The sequence below is a fragment of the Mobula birostris genome, chromosome 5 (assembly GCF_030028105.1).
Source record: "Mobula birostris isolate sMobBir1 chromosome 5, sMobBir1.hap1, whole genome shotgun sequence".
NCBI lineage: Eukaryota > Metazoa > Chordata > Chondrichthyes > Myliobatiformes > Myliobatidae > Mobula > Mobula birostris.
The window spans coordinates 159543387-159568380 of record NC_092374.1 but is presented as its reverse complement, the minus strand read 5'-3'; the positions used below and the strand labels follow the sequence as shown (position 1 = coordinate 159568380).

General features: G+C 41.1%; 1 protein-coding gene across 2 annotated transcripts in view; it reads left to right on the top strand.

The window, feature by feature from the left end:
- The window catches only part of klf5a (Kruppel like factor 5a), an 80862-nt gene that overhangs the window by 5502 nt on the left and 50366 nt on the right, over positions 1-24994 (top strand). For both annotated transcript variants that reach the window (XM_072258793.1, XM_072258792.1), the window contains exon 2: positions 22654-23512. In XM_072258793.1, the coding sequence (XP_072114894.1) occupies positions 22654-23512 (859 nt within the window). The remainder of the gene's footprint in view (positions 1-22653; positions 23513-24994) is intronic.

The window sequence follows — 24994 nt, the reverse complement described above, 5'->3', positions numbered from 1 at the left end:
AACATTTCTCATATGATAAGCCTTTCAATCCTGGAATCATTTTTGTGAACCCCTTTGAATCCTTTCCAATGTCAGCACATCCTTTCTTGGATAAGGGGTCTAAAGCTGCTCACAATACTCCATATAAGTGCCTTATAAAGACCTAACATTACATTAAATGTAATCTAAACTTGTACATCTCCATAATATCGGTTCTGAAAGCAACTTGTCCTCCCGATCATTTGAAGGAGCTCCTTTCTCTCTGGGCAAATGATCGATCCCACTACAGGTTCTTTGCCAGTTGTTCTCACATTATTTGGCAGGCAGTATGTATATCACTGCAGTCCTAAAGCACTCAATTGTTTTCCTCTCTATGACAAGTGTTGAGTTGTAAAGAAGGCCGTGAAAGCCAGGCTGAATACAAAAGGAGCAAAGAAAATGAGTGAGCAAAGGTGAACTCACAATGTATTTGGCAATTAAAAGTGTTATAAAAACAAGTAAATAAAAAAAGGGTTTGTATATGGAGGAGTGAGGCCCAATAAGGACTCTTGGGTGGTTGCACTTGGCACCTGGAAAGATATTATGTGAGTACTTTGTATAGACCTTCATCAGGGATGGGGTTATTTCAACGTAATGGTTATGGATGGATTAGTGGGACCACTGCATTAATTGATAGCATGAGGTTAATAAGAGATTTATGGAAGTATCCAAACCAGATGGGATGCCTTTTAGGATTTTGAGGGTAGTATAGGAGGAAATTATGACAATGCTGACCATAATCTTCCATTGCTCTTGGGATAAAAGGTGGTACAAGAACACTGGAGAGTAGAACAAATTATTGTTAAAAGAATGGACTGTGGATAAGTCTACTAACCTCCAGCATGTAATTGTAACTGCTGTAGTGGGAAAGGTTTTAGAAGCACTTACCCACATTTTCCACTCCTCGTGCCAAAATGAGACCACCCTCGGGGTGGGTAACCTCTAATCTGATGGCATGAATATCAATTTCTCCTGGTAAACAAATTTTCCTGCCCCCACCTTCCTCTTTTCCCCACTGACCTTTTACCTCCTCTCACCTGCCTATTATTTCCCCCTAGGTCCCCTCCTCTTTCTTTTTCTCCTATGGTCCACTCTCTTCTCCTATCAGATTCCTTCTTCTCCAGCCCTTGACCTTTCCTTCCCACTTGGCTTCACCTATCACCTTTCCGTTAGCCTCCTCTCTCCCACCTGACCACCTTATTCTGGCATTTTCCTCCTTCCTTCTCAGTCCTTAAGAAGTATCTCTGCCCGAAACACCGACTCTATTCATTATCATTATTGCGGCCTGACCTGCTGAGTTCCTCCAGCATTTTGTGTATGTTGTTTGCCATTAATAGTCACTTGAGAAAGATGGATTAAGGTAAGTGAACATAGAATTACTGAGGGTATATGCCATTTAAGTAATTTTAATGGAAATTTTAGCAAGATATGGAGATTTAATGAGGCTAATGCAGCTGACGTCTTCTACATGGAGTTTCAGAAAGGTTTTGATAGGATGCTACCTAACTGAATTATCGGCAAAATTGAAGCACATATCAATTTTGCTATTGGGGATAGTTTAAACTGGAATTGCTGGGGAGTGGGAACTGAACCGAAGAGACAGAAGAAGGGCCGGTTGACTCACAAATCAAGAAAGCTTGTAGACAGTGTGAAAGGGAGGATAGGCAGGTGATAGAGAAGGGATACGCTCAGACTGATGGTTTGAGATGTGTCTATTTTAATGCAGGGAGTATCATGAATAAAGAGGATGAGCTTAGAGCATGGATCAGTATTTGGAGCTATGACGTTGTGGCCATTAGAGACTTGGATGGCTCGGGGCAGGAATGCCTACTTAGAGTTCCAGGCTTTAAATGTTTCAGAAAAGACAGGGAGGGGGGCAAAATAGGTGGAGGTGTTGTACTGCTGATCAGAGATAGTATCACAGCTGCAGAAAAGGAGGAAGTCATGGAGGGATTGTCTACTGGGTCTCAGTGGGTGGAAGTTAGAAACAGGAAGAGTCAATAACACTAGGTGTTTTTTATAGACCACCCAATAATAACAGGGACATTGAGGAGCAGACAGGGAGACAGATTCTGGAATGGTACTATAATAACAGGGTTGTCGTGATGGGAGATTTTAATATCCCAAATATTGATTGGCATCTCCCTAAGGCAAGGGGTTTAGATGGCGTGGAGTTTGTTAGGTGTGTTCAGGAAGGTTTCCTGACGCAATTTGTAGATAAGCCTACAAGAGGAGAGGCTGTACTCGATCTAGTATTGGGAAATGAACCTGGTCATGTGTTAGCTCGCTCAGTGGGAGAGCTTTTTGGAGATAGTGATCGCAATTCTATCTCCTTTACCATAACTTTGGAGAGGGATAGGAGCAGAGAAGTTAGGAGAATGTTTAATTGGAGTAAGGGGGAATATGAGGCTATCAGGCAGGAACTTGGAAGTATAAATTTGGAGTAGATGTTCTCAGGAAAATGTATGGCAGAAATGTGGCAAATGTTCAGGGAATATTTGCGTGGAGTTCTGCATAGGTACGTTCCAATGAGATAGGGAAAGGATGGTAGGGTACAGGAACCATGGTGTACAAAGGCTGTTGAAAATCTGGTCAAGAAGAAAATAGAAGTTTACGAAAGGTTCAAAAAACTGGGTAATGATAGAGATCTAGAAAATTATAATGCTAGCAGGAAGGAGTTTAAGAATGAAATTAGGAGAGCCAGAAGGGGGCATGAGAAGGCCCTGTTGAGCAGGTTTAAGGAAAACCCCAAGGCATTCTACAAGTATGTGAAGAGCAAGAGAATAAGATGTGAAAGAACAGGATCAATCAAGTGTGACCAATCAAGTGTGACAGTGGAAAAGTGTATATGGGACCGAAGGATATAGCGGAGGTACTTAATGAATACTTTGCTTCAGTATTCACTATGGAAAAGGATCTGGCGATTGTAGGGATAACTTACAGTGGACTGAAAAGCTTGAGCATATAAACCTTAAGAAAGAGGATGTGCTGGAGCTTTTGGAAAGCATCAAGTTGGATAAGTTACCGGGACTGGACGAGATATACCCCAGGCTACTGTGGGAAGCGAGGAAGGGGATTGCTGAGCCTCTGGCAATGATCTTTGCATCATTATTGGGAATGGGAGAGGTTCCAGAGGATTGGAGGGTTACAGATGTTGTTCCCTTATTCAAGAAAGGGAGTAGAGATAGCCCAGGATATTATGGACCAGTGAGTCTTACTTTAGGGTTTGGTAAATTGATGGAAAAGATCCTGAGAGGCAGGACTTATGAACATTTGGAGAGCTATAATATGGTTAGGAATAGTCAGCGTGGTTTTGTCAAAGGCAGGTCGTGCCTTACAAGCCTGATTGAATTTTTTGAGGATGTGACTAAAGACATTGATGAAGGTAGAGCAGTATATGGATTTCAGCAAGGCATTTGACGAGGTACCCCATGCCAGGCTTGTTGAGAAAGTAAGGAGGCATGGGCTCCAAGGGAACCTTGCTTTGTGGATCTAGAACTGGCTTGCCCACAGAAGGAAAATGACAATTGTAGACGGGTCATATTCTGCATGGAGGTCGGTGACTAGTGGTGTGCCTAAGAGATCTGTTCTAGGACCCCTTTTCTTCGTGATTTTTATGTGACCTGGATGAGGAAGTGGAGGGTTGATGACACAAAGATTGAGGGTGTTGTGGATAGTGTGGAGGGCTGTCAGAGGTTACAGCAGGACTCGGACCCCAAGATCCCTCTGATCCTCCACACTGCCAAGAATCTTACCATTAAAACTATATTCCGCCATCATAATTGACCTACCAAAATGAGCCACCTCACACTTATCTAGGTTGAATTCCATCTGCCTCTTCTCAGCTGGGTCTATGTTTCTATCTCATTGAAGAGATAGCACAAGTGCAAAATTGGCTAAGGTAATGCAGTGAATGGTTGTTTGGTAAATAGGGGGAAGGTGAGCCATGGCATTATCGAGGAAGTTACCAGGAAACTTGATGAAGGCAAGGCAGTAGAAGTTTCTACATGGACTTTAGCAAGGCATTTGACAGGGTCCCACATGGGAGATTGATCAAGAAGGTTCAGTCACTCGACATTCAAGGTGAGGTAAATTGGATTGGACATTGGCTTTGTGGGAGAAGCCAAAAAGTGGTAGTAGATGAATGCTTCTCTGACTGGAGGTCTGTGACTAGTGGAGTTAGAGTGATTGGTGCTGGGTCCATTGTTGTTTGTCATCTATATCAATGATCTGCATGATAATGTGGTTAAATGGATCGGCAAATTTGTGGATAACACCAAGATTGACAGTGTAGTGGACAGTGAGGAACACTATCATGGCTTGCAGCGAGATCTGGACCAGTTGGAAAAATGGGCTGAAAAATGGCAGATGGAATTTAATGCAGGCAAATGTGAGATGTTGCACTTTGGTAGCACCACCAGGGTTGGTCTTCCACTGTGAATGGTAGGGCACTGAGGAGTGCAGTAGAACAAAGATATCTGGAAATACAGGTCTATAAATTCATTGGAAGTGATGTCACAGGTTGATAGGGTCATAAAGTCCTTGGCACATTGGCCTTCATAGATCAAAATAATGAGTACAGGAGATGGGTGTTAGGTTGAAGTTGTATAAAACATTGGTGATGCCTGATTTGGAGTATTATGTGCAGTTTTGGTCACCTACCTACAGGAAAGATGTAAATAAGGGTTGAAAGAGTTCAGGGAAAATTTACAAGGATGTTGCCAAGTCTGGAGGACCTGAGTTATAAGGAAGAATTGAATAAGTCAAGACTTTTTTGCTTGGAATGTAGAAGATGGAGAGGAGATTTGATAGAGGTATAGAAATTTATGTGGGACATGGGGTAAAATGCAAACCAGCTTTTTCTACTAAGGTTGGGTGAGACTACAACGAGAGGATATGGGTTGAGGATGAAAGGTGAAACGTTTAAGGGGAACATAAGGGGAAACTTCTTCATTCAGAGGATTGTGTGAGTGTGGAATGAGCTGCCAGAGCAAGTGATGCGTGCAAACACCATTTCAACACTTAAGAAAAGTTTGGATAGGTACTTGGATGTGAGGGGTGTTGGGGACTATGGTCCCTGTGCAAGTCGATGGAAATAGGCAGTTTAAATGGCTTACCAAGGACTAGATGGGCTGAAAGCCCGGTTTATGTGCTGTACTTTTCTATGGCTCTATGGAGGGAAATAAACAATTGAAGTTAATTTGGATCAAACCCTTCCTTTCCAGACCTGATAAAGGGTCTTGGCCTATAACAGCGACTGTTATTCCGCCACCCACAGAGGCTACCTGACCTGCTGCGTTCCTCAGCATTTTGTGTCTGTAGCCATAGGATTTTTCTCTTTCCTCAGCCTTTCCAACGTGATTGGATGCAGTTGCAATAAGGTGTAGCTACCTCTTTCAATGACAATTTCTTTTCAATGTCACTGAGATTGCTGTGATATGCACTCATCCAGTGAAAAGCTTATTTACAGCAGTATCACAGTCACAGTATTATATGAACAGTATTCACAAGAAAAACATAAATTCATCATATTTTACATCATTTTCACAAGAAAGAATATAATAAGAACAAAAAAAAGTCTATTTTATTGCAAGTTAATCAACGTGGTCATCGTTTTGATGTACTGAGATAGTAATTTAACTTGTGTTGGTTGGTTCAAGAACTGAATGGTTGAAGGAAAATAGCTGTTTTTGAACCTGGTAATGTGGGACTTCAGCCTTCTTTTACGACCTGCACTATAGTAGCTGCCGGAATATGGCTTAGCCCCGACGGTGGTGACCTTTGATAAATATTTCCTTCCTGAGACAGAACCTCCTGTAGATACCATGATGGTGGGGATGGACGTGCCTTTAGTGTCTTGGCTTGACTCCAGTGCTTTCGGCAGCTTCTTACACTCTCATCATCATCATCATTATGTGTTGTGTTGGATGTGGGTGATCATGGTCTATGGCCATGTTTGTTCTTGGCAAATACTTACTCTAGCACATTCAGATTGCCATTCCAGACCATGATGCAACCAATCAGGATACTTTCAACAATACATATAGAAGTTTGATAAAGTTGAACCTCCTTCACCTTCTGAGAAAGTAAAGATTCTGGCATGCCTTCCTTCTGATTGCATCCATGCGCAGGGCCCCGGGACAGGACATCTGATATGCTAATGCCCAGGAATTATTGCACTGTTTTAGGTTTCACTTTCCCACTATCAGGGCCCACATTGAGCGTTAAATCTGTGGTGTGGTTTGACCTAGATAATCTTGCAATTGCATTGTATTCCAGGAAGCAGCAACTTTCAGATGCATAAGGCCTAAAATATGGCAGAGTTACTCAATAACCTTTAGTTCTTCATTGTAAGTTGTGCAGCATTTCTTCCAGTTTACATAATTTATATCATTTCCTCTTTTTCTGGAATGAAACATTGGTAATGAAAGGGTAATAAGTGCATAATTTTTTAAATGGAATGACCAATGGTAGTGGAGGAGTGGGTGTGTGTGTGTTTGCAAGAGAGATGTGTTAAGAGTGAAATAAGCTGCAGAGAGTTGTAAACTTAGTCAGCTCCATCCTGGGCACTAGCCTCTGCAGTGTCCAGGACATCTTCAAGGAGCGATGCTTTAAAAAGGTGGTGTCCATCATTAAGGACCCTATCACCCAGTACATGCATTGTTCTCATTGCTCAGGAACGAGATACAGAAGCTTAAAGGCACACACTCAATGATTCAGGAACAGCTTCTTTCTCTCTGCCATCTGCTTTCTGAATGGACATTGAACCCATCAACACCACCTCACTACTTCTTTAATTTTTACTTTTGCACTATTTTTGATTTAACTATTATACATAGATATTTGCAGTTAGTTTTTTTGTTATTATGTATTGCATTGTACTGCTGCTGCAAAAACAGCAAATTTCACGACATATGCTGGTGATATAAAATCTGATTCTGAAAAGGAGTTCAAAAAGAATAGTACATTTAAAGATACTCCTAATATTTGATGTATTGCAGTAATTGCAGTGGGAAACCATCTTGCCTTTCAAATGTCCTTATTCCATGGTTTCCAAAGGAAATATTAAAAAGTTAATTACAGGCTGGAATACTCTCAATTTATCTTGTGTTCTTTGCACATATCCTGCTCTGATGCTTTCATTTCCACCTTTTCTAAGAATACTTAAATGCATCCTGAAAGAAAACAGCAAGGAAATTATTTGGAGAAAAAGAAGTACAGAACTTTTTTTTTTTGCAAGTCTAAAGCTTCAGAGAAGTGGGGCCTTTTAAAGAATCAAAATGGTAAAGGAGAGATCCAGGAACAGTGCTAGAACTTGGAGCTAACAATAATTTACAAGAACCTTTACTTAATAATTTATTTATTAATTTACTTATTGAGATATAGCACCAAATTGGTCCTTCAAGCCACATTGCCCAGCAATCGCCAAATTAATGCTAGCCTAATCATGGGACAATTTACAATGACCAGTAAACCAATAACCAATCGGTATGTCTTTAGACTGTGGGTGGAAACCAGACCACCTGGAGGAAACCCATGCAGTCACGGGGAGAACATACAAACTCCCAGTGGAGTTTGTCAGTGGCCAGAATTGAACCCAGGTCATCTGTATTGTAAAGTGTTGTGCTTTGGGAGTTCATCAGAAGTTAGAGATAAGAAGAAGAGAGCTATGGAAGGGTTTGAGGGCTTGAAGCATGCTTTAATTCTCATCCTTCAATGCCACTAACCCATTACTACTCTCAATCATACCACAGCTCCTTGTAACAAGCCTTGGATCCAACCTGAAGCTCATTAACATAAACAAATACTGGCCAAGTAAATGATTGGATGAACATTTCAACCTTTTGTTTGTCTTTTGGAACAGGAAATATGAAAAGAGCAAAGTATACACCCATGCTTTAAAACTCTGTGGGAGGAAGGATCAGGGCAGGTAAACAAAAGCTTTGAGTTTCCTCGAAAGATTAAGTTGAAAAGGCTGTTCATTGATTCATAATTCCTCTAGCCTGAGATGAAGGGAGCAGGAAGAGGGAACCGCAGAGTGAAAGCTGGTTCCAGCAGGCTTGACAAATGATGGCAGTCAAGAAAGATATTAATCAAGAAGTGAATTAGAGGTTTGGTGTGACAAGTTTGCCATTGAGAAATTAACCTTTTCTTATGCAGAAGTCAGTAAGAGCTTTTTTGAATAACAACATTTTCAAATTCTCAAACTACTTTTAGCATAATTAGCAATTTGAGTCTTTTTCTGGCTGTGGTCAGTTAAACTGGTTTAGCAGCAGAGCTGGAGACCCAGTTAAAGAACATGTCCCAGACACGAGATTCTGCAGATGCTGGGAATCATGAGCAACACGCACGAAACGCTGGAGGAACTCAGCAAGTCAGGCCGCCTCTATGGAGGGGAATAAATGGTTGGCGTTTCAGGCCGTGACCCAAAGGCCTAAAACACTGACATTTAATCCCCTCCGCAAATGTATAAATTAAGGGGCTTAGACAGAATGAGCAGCCCTTTATCCCAAGGTAGCTAATATGAGAGAGCATAATCTGAAAGTGATTGGAGGAAAGTATAGGAAGGTATTTCAGAGGTAGGTCATTTATATTAAGGGTGCTAAGTGTTTGAAATGCACTGCTGGCATGGTGACAGAGGCAGGTAAATTAGGGACATTTAAGAGACTCTTAAGCACATGGTTGAAAGAAAAATAGAGGGCTCTGTGGGAGGGAAAAATAGAGGGCTCTGTGTTAGATTGATCTTGGAGTAGTTTTGATGGTCCCCTTGGGATTCCCCCCCACCCACCCCACTTCCATTTCTCTTATGGTCCACTCTCCTCTCCGATCAGATTCCTTCTTCTCCAGTCCTTGACCTTTCCCATCTACCTAGCTTCACCTATCACCTTCCAAGCTATTCCTCCTTCCCCTCTCTTTTTCCCCCCACCCCGCCTTTTTATTTTGGCATCTTCCCCTTTCCTTCCTATTCTTGAAGAGGATTCTCAGCCCGAAACGTCGACTATCAATTCATTTCCGCGAATGCTGCCTGATCTGCTGAGTTGCTCTTGCATTTTTTGTGTGCATTGACTTGGACTTCCAGCATGTGCAGACTTTCTTATGTTTATGGTCAGCACAATGTTGTGGATGGAAGGGTCTACACTGCACTCTTCTCTGTGTTTGTTCCACGTTCCTCCCACGTCTGGTGTCATTGTGAGACGGAGGACCGATCCATTGATTCTAGCTCCTGGTTTTGAGATTTGAATAAAGTTACCTACATTTGAATTAGAATGGAGACCAGGCAGCTCAAATTCTGGAGCCTAATTTCCACTCAAAAATCATGCTCATAGAAAACTGATACAAGCTGAAGAAAAGAATGAAACTAAAGCTTAGTCATAAAAGAGGTGAGATTGCAGTTGAGATATGAGAAGGAATGAGCGCTTGACCAATGAAACTGGTATAATGACCGTTTGTACATTATGGTACACCAGTCACTCGACTTTAACATAGATTATCAGGGATAAAATTAATTGTGCTTGCTATGAATTAAGCAAATCTTTCACCTGCCTCAATTACTGCTGGAATTCCATATAGGATATGTCAGGAATAAACACTGTGGCTGATTGATTCTCCAGCAACGAACAGGTACAGATAAAGGTCACTCACGCTATTGTCTGAAAAATGACTGGGCAATGACTTCGCAAAAGGGAGAAACTAATCAGATTGCTTCAATGATAATGGATTGCAGTGAGGCAATATTTTTTTAATATATAAATTCATCCATGTGTTTTCAAAGGTTTCAAGGGTACATTTAATGTCAGAAAAATGTGTACAATATACATCCTGAAATGCTTTTTTTTTGTACCCATCCACAAAAACAGAGGAGTGCCCCAAAGAATGAATGACAGTTAAATTTTAGAACCCCGAATTCCTCCTCCAGCTCCCCTCCCTCCTGCACATAAGCAGAAGCGAGCAACCATCCCCACTCGCCCCCACTGGCAAAAAAAAAAGACACAGACTTGCAGTACTCCAAAGGCTACTTGTTCACTCCGTATTCGACATATCACAGGGTCTCTCTCTCTCCCTAATAAGGGAGGAAGAGGTGTTTCCGTTTCACAGCGAGAGGGGAGACATAACAAACAACTCGCAGGTTTACTATGTTAAAAGTCTGTTGCGTCGCTTTTTCCAAGCTCTGTGCCCAAAGATCTTGGGTCTCTGGGCACGCAGCCTTAGATCTTCCATCTGCCACATCACACCGATCTGCCCGGACACCGACCTTCGATCTGCCTGTCTCGAGAGCCACGAGATCTCAGCCCTTCGAATGTGAACTGAGCTCTCAGGCTGAGCCCTTGGCGTGCTGAATAATGGCCAGTCGTGAAACCCCGAGGGAGGGTCATAGTGTATAACTCCAGGTCAGGGTCTTTAAAAAAAAAAAAACAACCCTGAAAGGGGAAAATAGAGATATTAAAGATGGAAATAGAGCTGTTTTCAAAGATGCAAGCAAAGGAATTAATGCCGTTAGGTGCCATTAATCCTCCTAAGCTCCTCCTCCTCCTGCTATCCTTGCTGTTTTGTGTGTATGGTGTAGCATTCAGTCTTAAATAAGCAAGCTTACTGATGCTTAGATGTTTTCTGAGGAAGACTGTACGCTGAATAATTTTCACTACCACATCTTATTTTTGACAAGCGCAGTAGCTGTTGAATAACAGAAACATTCGTTCGGGCAAATGTACCTGTTAAGTGCACAGCTTGTGTTTGCGCAGTGTTAGAAATAAATGGTGTGTGTGCATTATCATGTTGGAGCTCCCGCTACATCAGTACGTTGATCACACCTGTTACATATGTCCCGCTAATGAGTGAATAGGGGGAGTTCCACAAATTAACACAGCCATACAGAGAGAACTAATTTAACAAATAATTGTCTGTAAATCTCCAATTCTAATGAAATATCTGCATCAATCCTGAGCTAGTAATATTAATGAGGTTTAATAACTATGACATTAAGGCGGGTTCAAATGAATATAAGTAAATCCAAGTGATTATAAAGCAGTTCATAAAACTATTAGCTTTATTTATTTTCAAGGCCAGAGATCTATCCAACTTTCAATTAGGCCAACACCCTAGTGTGCAATGAGCAAGTGCCTCATGAATAGCTTCCCAAACACGAGAAAACCTGCAGATGCTGGAATTCCAAAGGAACACACAAAATGCTGAGATAATTCCGCAGGCCAGGCAGCATCTATGGAAAAGAGTAAACAGTCGATGTTTCAACCTGAGGTCCTTCATCAGGACTCATGAAGGGTTTCGGCCTGTTTACTCTTTTCCATAGATACTGCCTGACCTACTGAGTTCCTTCAGCATTTTGTGTGTGTTGTCATGAATAGCTTGCCTTGCCTTTTACAGACAGTGTTTCACAATGACACTGCAGCAACATTTGTATAGAAACTTTTCTCACATATGACACACAATTCTGTATTAGTAAATCCTCTGTTCTGATCTGAAACTCAATTTTCAAAATTAACTTCTGTATAAAGTTAGTCATTGACTTCTCCTTGACAATTAGTAGGTAAATAGTAGATTCTTTTGCTGTTATGCATAAGTTTTATGCTTCTTTGTGCTATTTATTCTTGGATGAAAGAGATTTGGGTAAATCAGAACTCTTGATAGTTGCTGAACGTAATGCAGACTTTGAAGTTAGGTCGATAGATAGATACTTTATTGATCCCAAAAGAAATTACAGTGTCACAGTAGCATTACAAGTGCACAGATATACAAATATTAGAAGAGAAGTAAGAAATAAAAAAAGTAAGTTACCTTAAAAATAAGATGTACAAGATTTAGAAGTCAAAGTTTACAAGATTTACAAGTTCACACTTATAAGATGGTAGTGCAAGAATTACTATAATCTTATACGGTAATGGGTGCATGTTCACTTCATCCAGATAAGTCGTGATGGCAGTATTGTTCAGGGTTTCTGCGATAGCAGGGTGTGGTAAGCCGAGCCAAACAGAGCTTAAACAGAGCTCTAGTAAACAGAAGTAAATAACAGTCTAACAGGAGGGGTTCATCACTTCCCTGACTATAGGTTGACTCATTATAGAGCCTCATGACCAAGGATAAGAATGACCTCATTTAGCGCTCCTTACAGCAGTGCAGTTGTCTTAATCTATTACTGAAAGTGCTCTTCCGTTCAGCCAAGGTGGCATGCAGAGGGTGAGAAATATTGTTCAGGATTTTCCGGTGGGTCCTTTGTCCAACCACAGTCTCCAGTGTGTCCAGTTTGACTCCTATAACAGCCAGCTTTCCTAATCAGTTTATTGAGCCTGTTGGCATCACCTGTGTCGATACCATTGCCCCAGCACACTACTGCATAGGAGATCATACTGGCAACAACAGACTGGTAGAACATATGAAGGAGAGGCCTGCATACTCCAAAGGACGTCAGTCTCCTCGGGAAGGAGAGGCAAATCTGGCCCTTATACACAGCCTCCGTATATGTGTTGGTGCTCCATTTAAGTCTGTCATCCAGGTGTACCCCCAGGTACTTGTAGGTCCTCGCCACATCCACATCCTCACCATCAATAATAACAGGGAGCAGCGCAGTCTTGGTCTTCCAAATGTCCATTACCATCTCTTTTGCCTTACTGATGTTGAGCTGAGATGATTCAGCTTGCACCATTTGACGACATCCTCCGCAAGGGTCCTATATTCATCCACTTGTCCTCCTGGTCTTTCAAAAAAAAATAAAAAGTTATGGAAAAAAACTTGCTAAATTAAGAAAAATGATCAAACTATCTTATCAACTCTCACAAGGAGCAAAAGCTATCATATATTTGCTTACCTGACAATCTTAAAAATTTGTTCTGTAATTATGCAAAGAGACAGTAAGAAAGCCAAGAGAAAATCTTGTGAGTGTAAGAATGGTGGTTAATTTAATTTAAACAGGGTATAATTATAGAAACATAGAAAATAGGTGCAGGAGTAGGCCATTCGGCCCTTTGAGCCTGCACCGCCATTTATTATGATCATGGCTGATCATCCAACTCAGAACACCGCCCCAGCCTTCCCTCCATACCCCCTGACCCCCGTAGCCACAAGGGCCATATCTAACTCCCTCTTAAATATAGCCAATGGACTGGCCTCAACTGTTTCCTGTGGCAGAGAATTCCACAGATTCACCACTCTCTGTGTGAAGAAGTTTTTCCTAATCTCGGTCCTAAAAGGCTTCCCCTCTATCCTCAAACTGTGACCCCTCGTTCTGGACTTCCCCAACATCGGGAACAATCTTCCTGCATCTAGCCTGTCCAATCCCTTTAGGATCTTATACGTTTCAATCAGATCCCCCCTCAATCTTCGAAATTCCAACGAGTACAAGCCCAGTTCATCCAGTCTTTCTTCATATGAAAGTCCTGCCATCCCAGGAATCAATCTGGTGAACCTTCTTTGTACTCCCTCTATGGCAAGGATGTCTTTCCTCAGATTAGGGGACCAAAACTGCACGCAGTACTCCAGGTGTGGTTTCACCAAGGCCTTGTACAACTGCAGTAGTACCTCCCTGCTCCTGTACTCGAATCCTCTCGCTATAAATGCCAGCATACCATTCGCCTTTTTCACCGCCTGCTGTATCTGCATGCCCACTTTCAATGACTGGTGTATAATGACACCCAGGTCTCGTTGCACCTCCCCTTTTCCTAATCGGCCACCATTCAGATAATAATCTGTTTTCCTATTTTTGCCACCAAAGTGGATAACTTCACATTTATCCACATTAAATTGCATCTGCCATGAATTTGCCCACTCACCCAACCTATCCAAGTCACCCTGCATCCTCTTAGCATCCTCCTCACAGCTAACACTGCCACCCAGCTTCGTGTCATCCGCAAACTTGGAGATGCTGCATTTAATCCCCTCATCCAAGTCATTAATATATATTGTAAACAACTGGGGTCCCAGCACTGAGCCTTGCGGTATCCCACTAGTCACCACCTGCCATTCTGAAAAGATCCCGTTTATTCCCACTCTTTGCTGCCTGTCTGCTAACCAACTCTCCACCCACACCAATACCTTACCCCCAATACCGTGTGCTTTAAGTTTGCACACTAATCTCCTATGTGGGACCTTGTCAAAAGCCTTCTGAAAGTCCAAATATACCACATCCACTGGTTCTCCCCTATCCACTCTACTAGTTACATCCTCAAAAAATTCTATGAGATTCGTCAGACATGATTTTCCTTTCACAAATCCATGCTGACTTTGTCCGATCATTTCACCGCTTTCCAAATGTGCTGTTATCACATCCTTGATAACTGACTCCAGCAGTTTCCCCACCACCGACGTTAGGCTAACCGGTCTATAATTCCCCGGTTTCTCTCTCCCTCCTTTTTTAAAAAGTGGGGTTACATTAGCCACCCTCCAATCCTCAGGAACTAGTCGAGAATCTAACGAGTTTTGAAAAATTATCACTAATGCATCCACTATTTCTTGGGCTACTTCCTTAAGCACCCTGGGATGCAGACCATCTGGCCCTGGGGATTTATCTGCCTTCAATCCCTTCAATTTACCTAACACCACTTCCCTACTAACATGTATTTCGCTCAGTTCCTCCATCTCACTGGACCCTCTGTCCCCTACTATTTCTGGAAGATTATTTATGTCCTCCTTAGTGAAGACCGAACCAAAGTAATTATTCAATTGGTCTGCCATGTCCTTGCTCCCCATAATCAATTCATCTGTTTCTGTCTGCAGGGGACCTACATTTGTTTTTACCAGTCTTTTCCTTTTTACATATCTATAAAAGCTTTTACAGTCCGTTTTTATGTTGCCTGCCAGTTTTCTCTCATAATCTTTTTTCCCCTTCCTAATTAAGCCCTTTGTCCTCCTCTGCTGAACTCTGAATTTCTCCCAGTCCTCAGGTGAGCCACTTTCTCTGGCTAATTTGTATGCTGCTTCTTTGGAATTGATACTATCCCTAATTTCTCTTGTCAGCCACGGGTGCACTACCTTCCTTGATTTATTCTTTTGCCAAACTGGGATGAACAATTGTTGTAGTTCATCCATGCAACCTTTAAATGCTTGCCATTGCATATCCACCGTCAATCCTTTAAGTGTCATTTGCCAGTCTATCTTAGCTAATTCACGTCTCATACCTTCAAAGTTACCCCCCTTTAAGTTCAGAACCTTTGTTTCTGAATTAACTATGTCACTCTCCATCTTAATGAAGAATTCCACCATATTATGGTCACTCTTACCCAAGGGGCCTCTCACGACAAGATTGCTAATTAACCCTTCCTCATTGCTCAAAACCCAGTCCAGAATAGCCTGCTCTCTAGTCGGTTCCTCGACATGTTGGTTCAAAAAACCATCCCGCATACATTCCAAGAAATCCTCTTCCTCAGCACCTTTACCAATTTGGTTCACCCAATCTACATGTAGATTGAAGTCACCCATTATAACTGCTGTTCCTTATTGCACACATTTCTAATTTCCTGTTTAATACCATCTCCGACCTCACTACTACTGTTAGGTGGCCTGTACACAACTCCCACCAGCGTCTTCTGCCCCTTAGTGTTACGCAGCTCTACCCATATCGATTCCACATCTTCCCGGCTTATGTCCTTCCTTTCTATTGTGTTAATCTCTTCTTTGACCAGCAACGCCACCCCACCTCCCCTTCCTTCATGTCATTCAACCATATACACAAATACATCCTGAATTCAATATCCCTCCTGAATATTGAATATCCCTGAACGTTGAGCTCCCATCCCTGGTCACCCTGGAGCCATGTCTCTGTGATTCCAACTATATCATAATCATTAATAACAATCTGCACTTTCAATTCATCCACCTTATTACGAATGCTCCTTGCATTGACATATGTTTCTGATTTCCTAATATCATCTGTAAAATACTTCAACAACTTTGAATTTAGTCAAGCACTGATGAAGGGCTATTGACCTAAAACATTAACTCTGTTTCTCTCTACTCAGGGGCTTCCTGACCTGTTGAGTATTTCTGGCAGTTCAGATTGTTATTTCAGGTTTCAAATGTCTGCAGTATTTTTGATTTTGAATTTGTCAAAATTGGAGAAATTGTTGTAAACATAGTGTTCCCAAATCTCAACTACTTCTGGTAAGATGATTGCGAGCTTGGATGTAGCGTTCTCTCTGGGTCCAACCAAAGGTGCAATTGTTCATCCTTTATGTCTTTTTCATGATTGCAAGACACTGCTGGATATTAAGAACACCACCCCACTAGCAAGTTGCTCGACAGCAGACGAGCTGGACTTATTGTGCACCATTTTGCAGCCTTCTTCAGCCACCAGTGAAAAAGGCATCAATGGTCGTGTGTGATCCAACAGATGGTGTGAGACATTTTTGTTGTGATCGCAAGACCCAGTTGGATATTGGTATACTGTGAGTCCGATTCTGTGGTTCATTGGTGAGACTGAAGGGAGAGAAGCTGCATAGCCTTGGTTGTGCCAAAGACCTGGCCCTCATTCATGCCTTGGGGTCGCCTGCTGCAGCTGCCGAGGATGGAGACACCAGATCTAGCTGTGCATAAATGTTTTCTTCACTGGATTGGAGGCTGTCAACTCCTCTCAGCACTGCTCTCCAGTGTTCGCTTGATGGGAGACAAGTTGGATGGCCTTTGTCTACAACTGCACTGCATGATATGAGGAACTGCTGTGGGCTGTTCTTGCAGAAACGTGGCTTCAGGACAACATCCATACACTATCAATCTACAGGCCATGACACTTGGGGACTTGAGCTATATCATTAATTTTTAACATTTTTTGTAACTATAATTTTCTGCTATTATAATTATATGTGTTGCATGTGCTGTGACTGTTGGTACTGTGTTTTGCACATTGACCTCAGAGGAATGCTGTTTTGTTTGGCTGTATTTGTGTATATGGTTGATTGACAATTAAACTTGAACTTTATACCCATTCTCTCTGATATTCTTACGCTTGCTCTTTTGGTCTCATTCCAGATGTTGTACAATATACCTGAGAGCAAAAGACATTGAGCAAGCCATAATTCTGTTCAAATTTTCAGTTATTTAAAAACAAAAAGAAAGCCAATGTGGACAATAAGGCAAGCGACTCTGATTCTATGATATAAAATACACTTTTGAAACTTGTGAACTTCAGCCAAATATTTCCTTGTGACCCATAGATTTTCAAACCATTAGCACATTCATCTTTTTTTAAGTTATTTGTTCATTGTTTTTGTTCCTGCAACTGTATCAGCTTCATTAAACATTAACTTTATCTGCAATGACATATAAAATTTAGTTCATTGCATGCTTAAGTATCTGCATGTGGAGAGATAAACTTTATTCTCCAATCAGAATTGTTTGCAGAAGCTGACATTAGACACTTTATCTCAGTTGTACTTTATGGGGAAAGGTTAGGGAGGTGAGTAATCCTAACACGTAATATTTCCAAATTTCTTTTCTGTTAATTAATCTTTGAGAAGTTTCATATGTAAACTAAGAGGAACAGATAGATGAAGCTTGGATTTATTCCACACACAACAGCCCATCTTACCTTTTATATAACCTTTGAATCTTGTTGAAGCAAGTTGAACTATGTACTTTCTACATTGATTAGAAGAGGAAATTATCTGTGATCATTAATGCTAAATGTGCTTTAGCGTGTTGCCCGCAGATAGTTGAATGTTGGCTGGAGTGCTGGCCACAGATTAGAATAATTTCTCCAGCAGAATAGCAATATTAATTTAATTTGAACTACTAAGGAATAGCTTTTCTCTCATTGTGCCTCAGGAAGTGGTTATCATGTTAAAAAAAAAATCGAAGTTTTAACAATAAATTCTAAAGAACTATTGAAAAATCATGATGAGGTAGCTTGAATGAGTTTGGCTTGTATCGTGCACATTCGAGGGTATTGGAGATCTGCAGTACAGCCTCCTAACTAACGATGCTACAATTTCAAACGTTATTTGTGAATGCTGATGCTCAGTCTCTGTAAATTTGCAATGTGCCTTGATTTTAGAGAGTAATATAATTTTCACTAGTGCCACATAAACAACTTTTAATCCTCAACTGTCACTCTTCAGATTGTAGTGTATAAAATCCTGTTATCTAATATTGAATATAGTGTCACATAGGGTAGAGTGTTTTCATTAAAGCGTGCTTATATTTTGCAAACAGGATCAAACCTACTTGAATTCATTCACTTGAGGTGTTAATGGGGTGGAAATGTTCAAGGGTGTTGGCATTTAAGAGACATATCCTGTCCATTTATACAGCACACATTTAATTATATCAAATTACACCCGCTTTGAAGGAATTGTGTTATTTTAGCTTGAAGGGATTGTCATTTGAATATATCAGGGGTTATTGTATTGAGGGTGACTCCAGATCCAAAATCATTCATTCTAAATATACATCACATGGTCAAAACTCTATGATTTTATATGTGTTTCATAATTTCTAAAAAAAAATCCAGAATAGCCACTATATGAATTCCAAGATTATGTAATATTCTGACCAGAGGAATCTATACCACAGTTCCTATGAGGGACTCATTTCTGTAAAATGCCCAGTTTAAAAAAATGCATTCCAATCTGAATCTTATTCTAAATAATCTGGAGAGCTACTTATAACAGTTGTCCAATATGGCTCCATGTTATCAGAAGTCCATTCACCATGATGGTTCTGTTCTGCATCACGTGTGGTCTTTGGCTGGTATACCTCCAGGATGGCTTACCTGAGAATTGGGGCTTGCAATTTTGGGATTTTCATACATGGATCTATTTGTTTCCATTTTAAGCTAAATAACACCCTGGATTTGATAGGTTAGTGCTTCGAAGTGTCTGGTAATCCATGTTTAACAGACAGTCATCTGTAAGTCATCTAATCTTTGGACTAAAGTTCTCAAACTTAAACAGAGTAGATCATCTTGTATAAGCCCATAACACAGGAATACCATGGGTGCAAGATCATTGAAAAGTCTGGCCAGGTATCTCATAAGCAATTTGATCATATTTTTGTGCCAATAGTAATTTTCTGGATGGCAGTTGAAAATAAGCAAGGCATAGATCTGTTGAAGTCTGTTACATTCGTTCACCTAATTAGAAAAGGGTTGATATTGAGAATCACTTTTCTCCTTTTGATTGGAAAGGAAAAGATTTCATTTCTTTAGGACCTATCATGTGTCTTTTGGTGTGCCTCATTTTGAATACATTGAGAACATAGTTGGTGTTGGTAATGTTGAAAAGGTGGCAGTCATGTGTGGGAAGTTCCCACAGAGCATTAACCAGGCATTCTATGCTTGTTCCTTGAGCAGGGTGTGAAACCACAGGCTTTTGATTCCAGGAGATGCACAAAAGAATTAGGTATTTCTTTTTACCTTTAGTGCCTGTCCTTTAGCACTGTTTTTATTTTACTTTCAGAGAATTGATTTCAAGGTAGTTCAAGATAGTACATTGGGCACATATGTCAAAGGATAAATTAGCCCATGTTTTTCCCAATATTAATCCTATTTGCCACAGATGTAATATTAAGGTGGCTGATTTAACTCATATGTTTTGGTCTTGTATCAAGATAGATAATTTTTGGAAAGAAGTCATTAAAACTTTATCAAAAGTTTCGAATTTGGACCTACACCGAATTTATTTACAGCAATTTTTGGGATCATTCCACCGGAAGCAGGATATGTTCCTGTTTCCACTCAACGGATGATAGCTTTTACAACTTTATTGGCTAGGAGAGCCATTTTGCTTAAATGGAAGGACTCTAGTCCACCTACTGTTTTTTTTTAATTGGCTTTCCTCCATTATGTTCTGTCTAAGTTTAGAGAAATTAAGAAGTTGGACATTTGATACATCCTTTAAATTTGAAGAAACCTGGCGACCTTTTATTCAATATTTTCATATGGCTTGATTTTTTGCTCTTCCAGTTACTTTCTCGAAACTTTGGATTTGATCAGAAAGTTTTTCTTTTTTTCTTGCTTTTACTCTCAATATGGGCTGCCCAGTCCCTCTTTTTTTTTTCCCTTTTTCTTTTTTTAAAATTATTTTTTGTTTTTGTTTATAGAGAATAGTGGTTTTTTATATATAAAATAAAAGTTTCTTTGTCTTTTTTCTTTTTATGAAATGATAAGAGATTTGATTATCTGATTTTTTATTATATACTATTAGATTAATACGATGTATGATCTTGATAATATTTATGTTACCTTTTATATGTATTGTTATCAATATAGATATCTGAGAAAATCCTCATTTGTATATATGTACTTTTTAAAATTAATAAAAGGATTGATAAAGGGAGAATTGATTTAATAGTCCGTTTAGTACAAAAATCAAGTTGCTTGCAGTGTACGAAAATCAAGTTGCTTGCAGTGTACTGAGTCAGCAACAGAGAACAACAAACTTTTAGAAGATTTTTGTAGCTTAAAGAGAGGTGTGTAAATGTAGATGGAGAAACTAATTCAACAATTTTCAGAAGAGTGAGAAATTCACTTTCAGATCAGTAGGGACACAAGAGAGACTGCAGATGCCGAAAATCTGAATCAACACATATGCAGTACTGGAGGAACTTAGCAGGTCAAGCAGCATTTGTGTAGGGTCTTGGCCTGAAAGCTTAATGGTGCATTTCCCTCCATAGATGCTGCCTGACCTGCTCATTTCCTCCAGGATTGTGTATGTATGGAATCAAATTAGTGGGTGGGAGTTAGTTTGTTTTGAATTGTCCAAGTCAAAGTGTTTCATGGTTTTGTGGCACAGGATGAAATACTGGAGGCCGACATGTGCTAGTTCCCTGCACATTGGCCGGGTAGTGGTGAACAGCAGCTAACATTTTACCAATGGCCTTTGATCTTCCATTGCCATTGCTCAATCATCCACCGAACTGAGACTTAAGCAGAACAGACGTATTAACTGCAAGGGTTACAAAAGCAGCTTGGGGACAAAGAATTCTGCGGTGGCTGCCTTGGTTCTGATTTGCCGTGGATGTTTCAGTCTATCAAGTTCAGGTTCAAGTTTATTGTCATCTAACTGTAGACATTTACAACCAAACGGAACAATGTTCCTCCGGAATATGACACAGCCACAATACATGTATCACACACAGCACATAAAACAAAATATTACCACAAGTAATAATAAAATATAATTCAAAATGCACGTGCAGAGTACAGCACAGATAAACAGTAAATGGTACAGTAAACAGCTCTCCATCCTATTGAAAAGATCTCAGTGGTGGCTGGGTATTCATTAGTCTCGCAGACTGGGAAGAAGTTGTTACCCAGTCCTGGTACTGATGCTCCTGTAACACCTTCCTGATGGTAATGTATCAAAGAGATTGTGACATAAGCAACAAGGATCTTCAACAATACTTTGGGCCCTTCCTATACAAGGTAAATGCCATGCTTTAGAAGGAACACTTTCTATTTGCCTAGTTGAGTGCTGGCCCAACAATATTGTTCAACAGCATCCAGGATAAGGCAGGCCACATGGATTGGTATTACATCTAACATGGGGAATAATTGCTTCCCACTACTGGTTTGGCACTACTGTGCAACAGAAAAAACAATATTACGACATTCAACAATTATAAAGAATTATGTAAAAAATGAAATTAGAAGTATGGTTATGGAATAAATGTGCATCAATACATAAGTACCAGCATGTATTTACAATGTAAACAGCATTATAAAAAAGTTTTAAAGTGTTTACAATGCAGTGACTGAAGTAATATATAGAGGGGGGTAATGGAGGTTAACTAGAATGGTTGATCAGATTAATTGCCTGGGGAATGAAATGTTTGTGACATGCATTTATCATTTTAATAGCTCTATAGAGCTTTCCAAAAGTTTTTCACCATCAAGATCGCAACAATTCAAAAAACACCATTTTGAACCATTAGTTGCTGTCCTTGCCAATGCCATGACTGATAAGAAGTGACAATTTTTGCTTTGTATTGGTATTTTTCAGTAAGACCATGTTAAAGATGAAAGATTAGTTTTATTTGTCACATGTATATCAAAGATTAAAGTCTGTCACAAGCCTTGTGGCCCATCAGGCCGGTGCTTATGCCAGTTTCCGTGGCGTGAAGCCATTGAAAGTACAAGATAGGATGCTAGTCTATTGCAAGGTTAACCACCAGCATTTTTGCCGGTACCCATTCTCAGCTGGGTAGACTGGAGCATTGTGTGGTCAAGTGCCTTGCTCAAGGACATACATGCTGCCTCGGTCAAGGCTCGAACCCACGACCTTCAGATCAATAGTCCAATGCCCTAACCACTTGGCCACGCGCCACACACATGTATATCAGAACATACCGTATAATACATTGTTTTGCACTGAATCAAATCAGCGAGTATTGTGCTGGGCAGCCTGCGAGTGTCACCATGCTTCTGGCGCCAACATAGCATGCCCACAGCTTACCAAATAACTATATGTCTTTGGAATGTGGGAGGAAACCAGAGCACCTGGAAGAAACCCACACCAGTCATGGAGATAACGTACAAACTCCTTACAGGTGGTGGTAGGAATTGAGCCCCAATCTTAGCTCTGTAAAGTAATTGCACTGATTGCTACACTGCTGTGTTGCCTCATATTGTAAGTGGCTTTTATCTTCCCTCTTTTACATTTGCCCTCTATTGATTATGGCTGTTTACATTTCATGCAGACGCGGTGTGAGATGGAGAAGTACCTGTCCCCCCAGCCACTGCCCGCCCCTGAGTTGAAGAAGTTCCGACGGGACAGTGCCTCAGTAGTGGACGAGTTCTTCCAGGACGAAAAGCCGTCGCCATACAGCGTCAACATCAATGTGATTCTGCCCGATGTCACTCACCTACGCACTGGTCTCTATAAACCACAAAGGCCATCCATGGCTCAGTCCCATTCAGAAGACGTTAACGCCTTTACCCAGGCAAGCAGGACACTTACGACCCCGTCCCTGCCCGAGTTCACCAGTGTGTTTAACACCGCACAGTCTACAGACATCAGTGGTGCCTTCATTAAGCAGGAGTTGCCCTCTCCCGAAATGCATTTGCCTGCGAACCCCCAACAAGGTCAGCTTTACCAGCTGCTGAGCTCCCCAGACCTGGTGAGCATCCCTGGCAATGATCCACACACACAAGGTAACTCGCCATGTATGGGCAACCTCGCCAGTGCCTCAGTAGCATCAGGCATGAACACCCTAGCCACTGGGCATCCTCAGACAGTAGTGAAGCACTTCCATTCTATCTCAGCCAGTACCTATGCCATGGCAGCCCAGTTCTTCCAACAGCAGCCCTCGTACCTGCCCCCATCACCTCCAAACTCTGAGCCTGGGAGCCCCGACAGGCAGCCGGAACTGCTGCAAACCATGACCCCACCTCCGTCGTACGCCGCTTCCATTGCCTGCAAGTTGGGGTCACCTGCTCCGACGCATGCCCTCCCAGCTAACTTGCAAGCTGCACAGCAGAACATCTCACCAGTCAAGTTCAACCGGAGGAATAATCCGGAGCTGGAGAAGAGAAGAATTCATCACTGTGACTTTCCGGGTATGTTCAGTGTATCAAAAATGGACAACTCATAATTACAGGAAGTTTCTTCCTAAGCATATATTTCTTTCTGTTTAACTTCATTACACTCTATTAGCATGTCAGTTCTATCCCCTTCCTTTATTTATCAGAATTTGCCTCAAATGCATCTTGCCTTGAGGTGTGTTGGGCACGTGGCCAAGTGGTTAAGGTGTTCGTCTAGTGATCTGAAGGTCGCTAGTTTGAGCCTCACCTGTGGCATTGTGTTTGTGTCCTTGAGCAAGGCATTTAACCACACATTGCTCTAGTGTCTGCGCAAGGAGTGGCGCCCCACACAGACTTCCAATCTGTGCGACGCAGGCCTCATAGTCTGAGTCGACGTTCCCTCCCTCCCTGAGGTGTTTAAATTTGCATAATTAAAGCAACTTTCATTGATTGATCTGGGCAGAAGAGACCCTTCTGGCCCTTTAAACCACGCTGTCCAACAATCCCCCAATTTAATCTGATTTTAATCACGGGACAATTTACAATGACCAATTAACCTACCACCTGGTCTGTCTTTGGACTGTGGGAGAGAACCAGAGCACCTGGAGGAAACCCACATGGTCACAGGGAGAACGTACAAACTCCTTACAGGCAGTGGCGGGAATTGAACTTGGGTTGTCTGTACTGTAAGGTGTTGTGCTAACCATACGCTACCATAATCTGGAATAAAAAGCTAGAATCAGTTGTGGTAACCATGAAACTGTAAGTATGTTGTTAAAATCCCACCCACTCCATTCACAGAAGTCCGGTAGCACATGAAATCTGCCACATAACCCACTTTGGCCTCTTTGTGACTCGTGACCAAGCACTGGGTTGACTTTCACCCATTTTCTGAAATAATTGAACAAGGCACAGCTTGGAAGGCAAGCAGGCACCTACAACAACCCTTCTATCTGTGTCCAAATCCTGGGAACAAGTCAGTAATCATTAAACAAAGATGTGCCATTAATTTCAATTAGTCTTTTACCCAAGGAGTAAGGCTAACAATTAGAGTGTATAGGTTTAAGATGAGAGAGAAAAGATTTAAAAGGAACCCAAGGGGCAATTCCTACATGTAGAGGATGGCGTGCATATGGAATAAGCTGCCAGAGAAAGTGGATGAGCAGATAAAGTAATAAAATGTAAAAGACATTTAGGATTAGAGAGGTATTCGGGCCAAACACAAATGGAATTAGTTTACTGAGCACTATAGTCAGCATGGACAAATTGGGCTGAAGGGCCTGTTTTTTTTTAAATTCAAATTTTTATTATTATCTATTCTTGTATTGCAAAGCAGCACAGCATATCACAGAGCAGATACAGTACAGCATATTTACACAGCTATCCCATGACAGGAAAACAAATAAAACTTGGAGACAGAAAGAAGTTCTAATTTAAGTTTAAATTAACATACAACCAAAATTGATCCCACGCGTCTTGCACTTTTCCCTCACTGTTAATTCTTACCAACATGTGTTC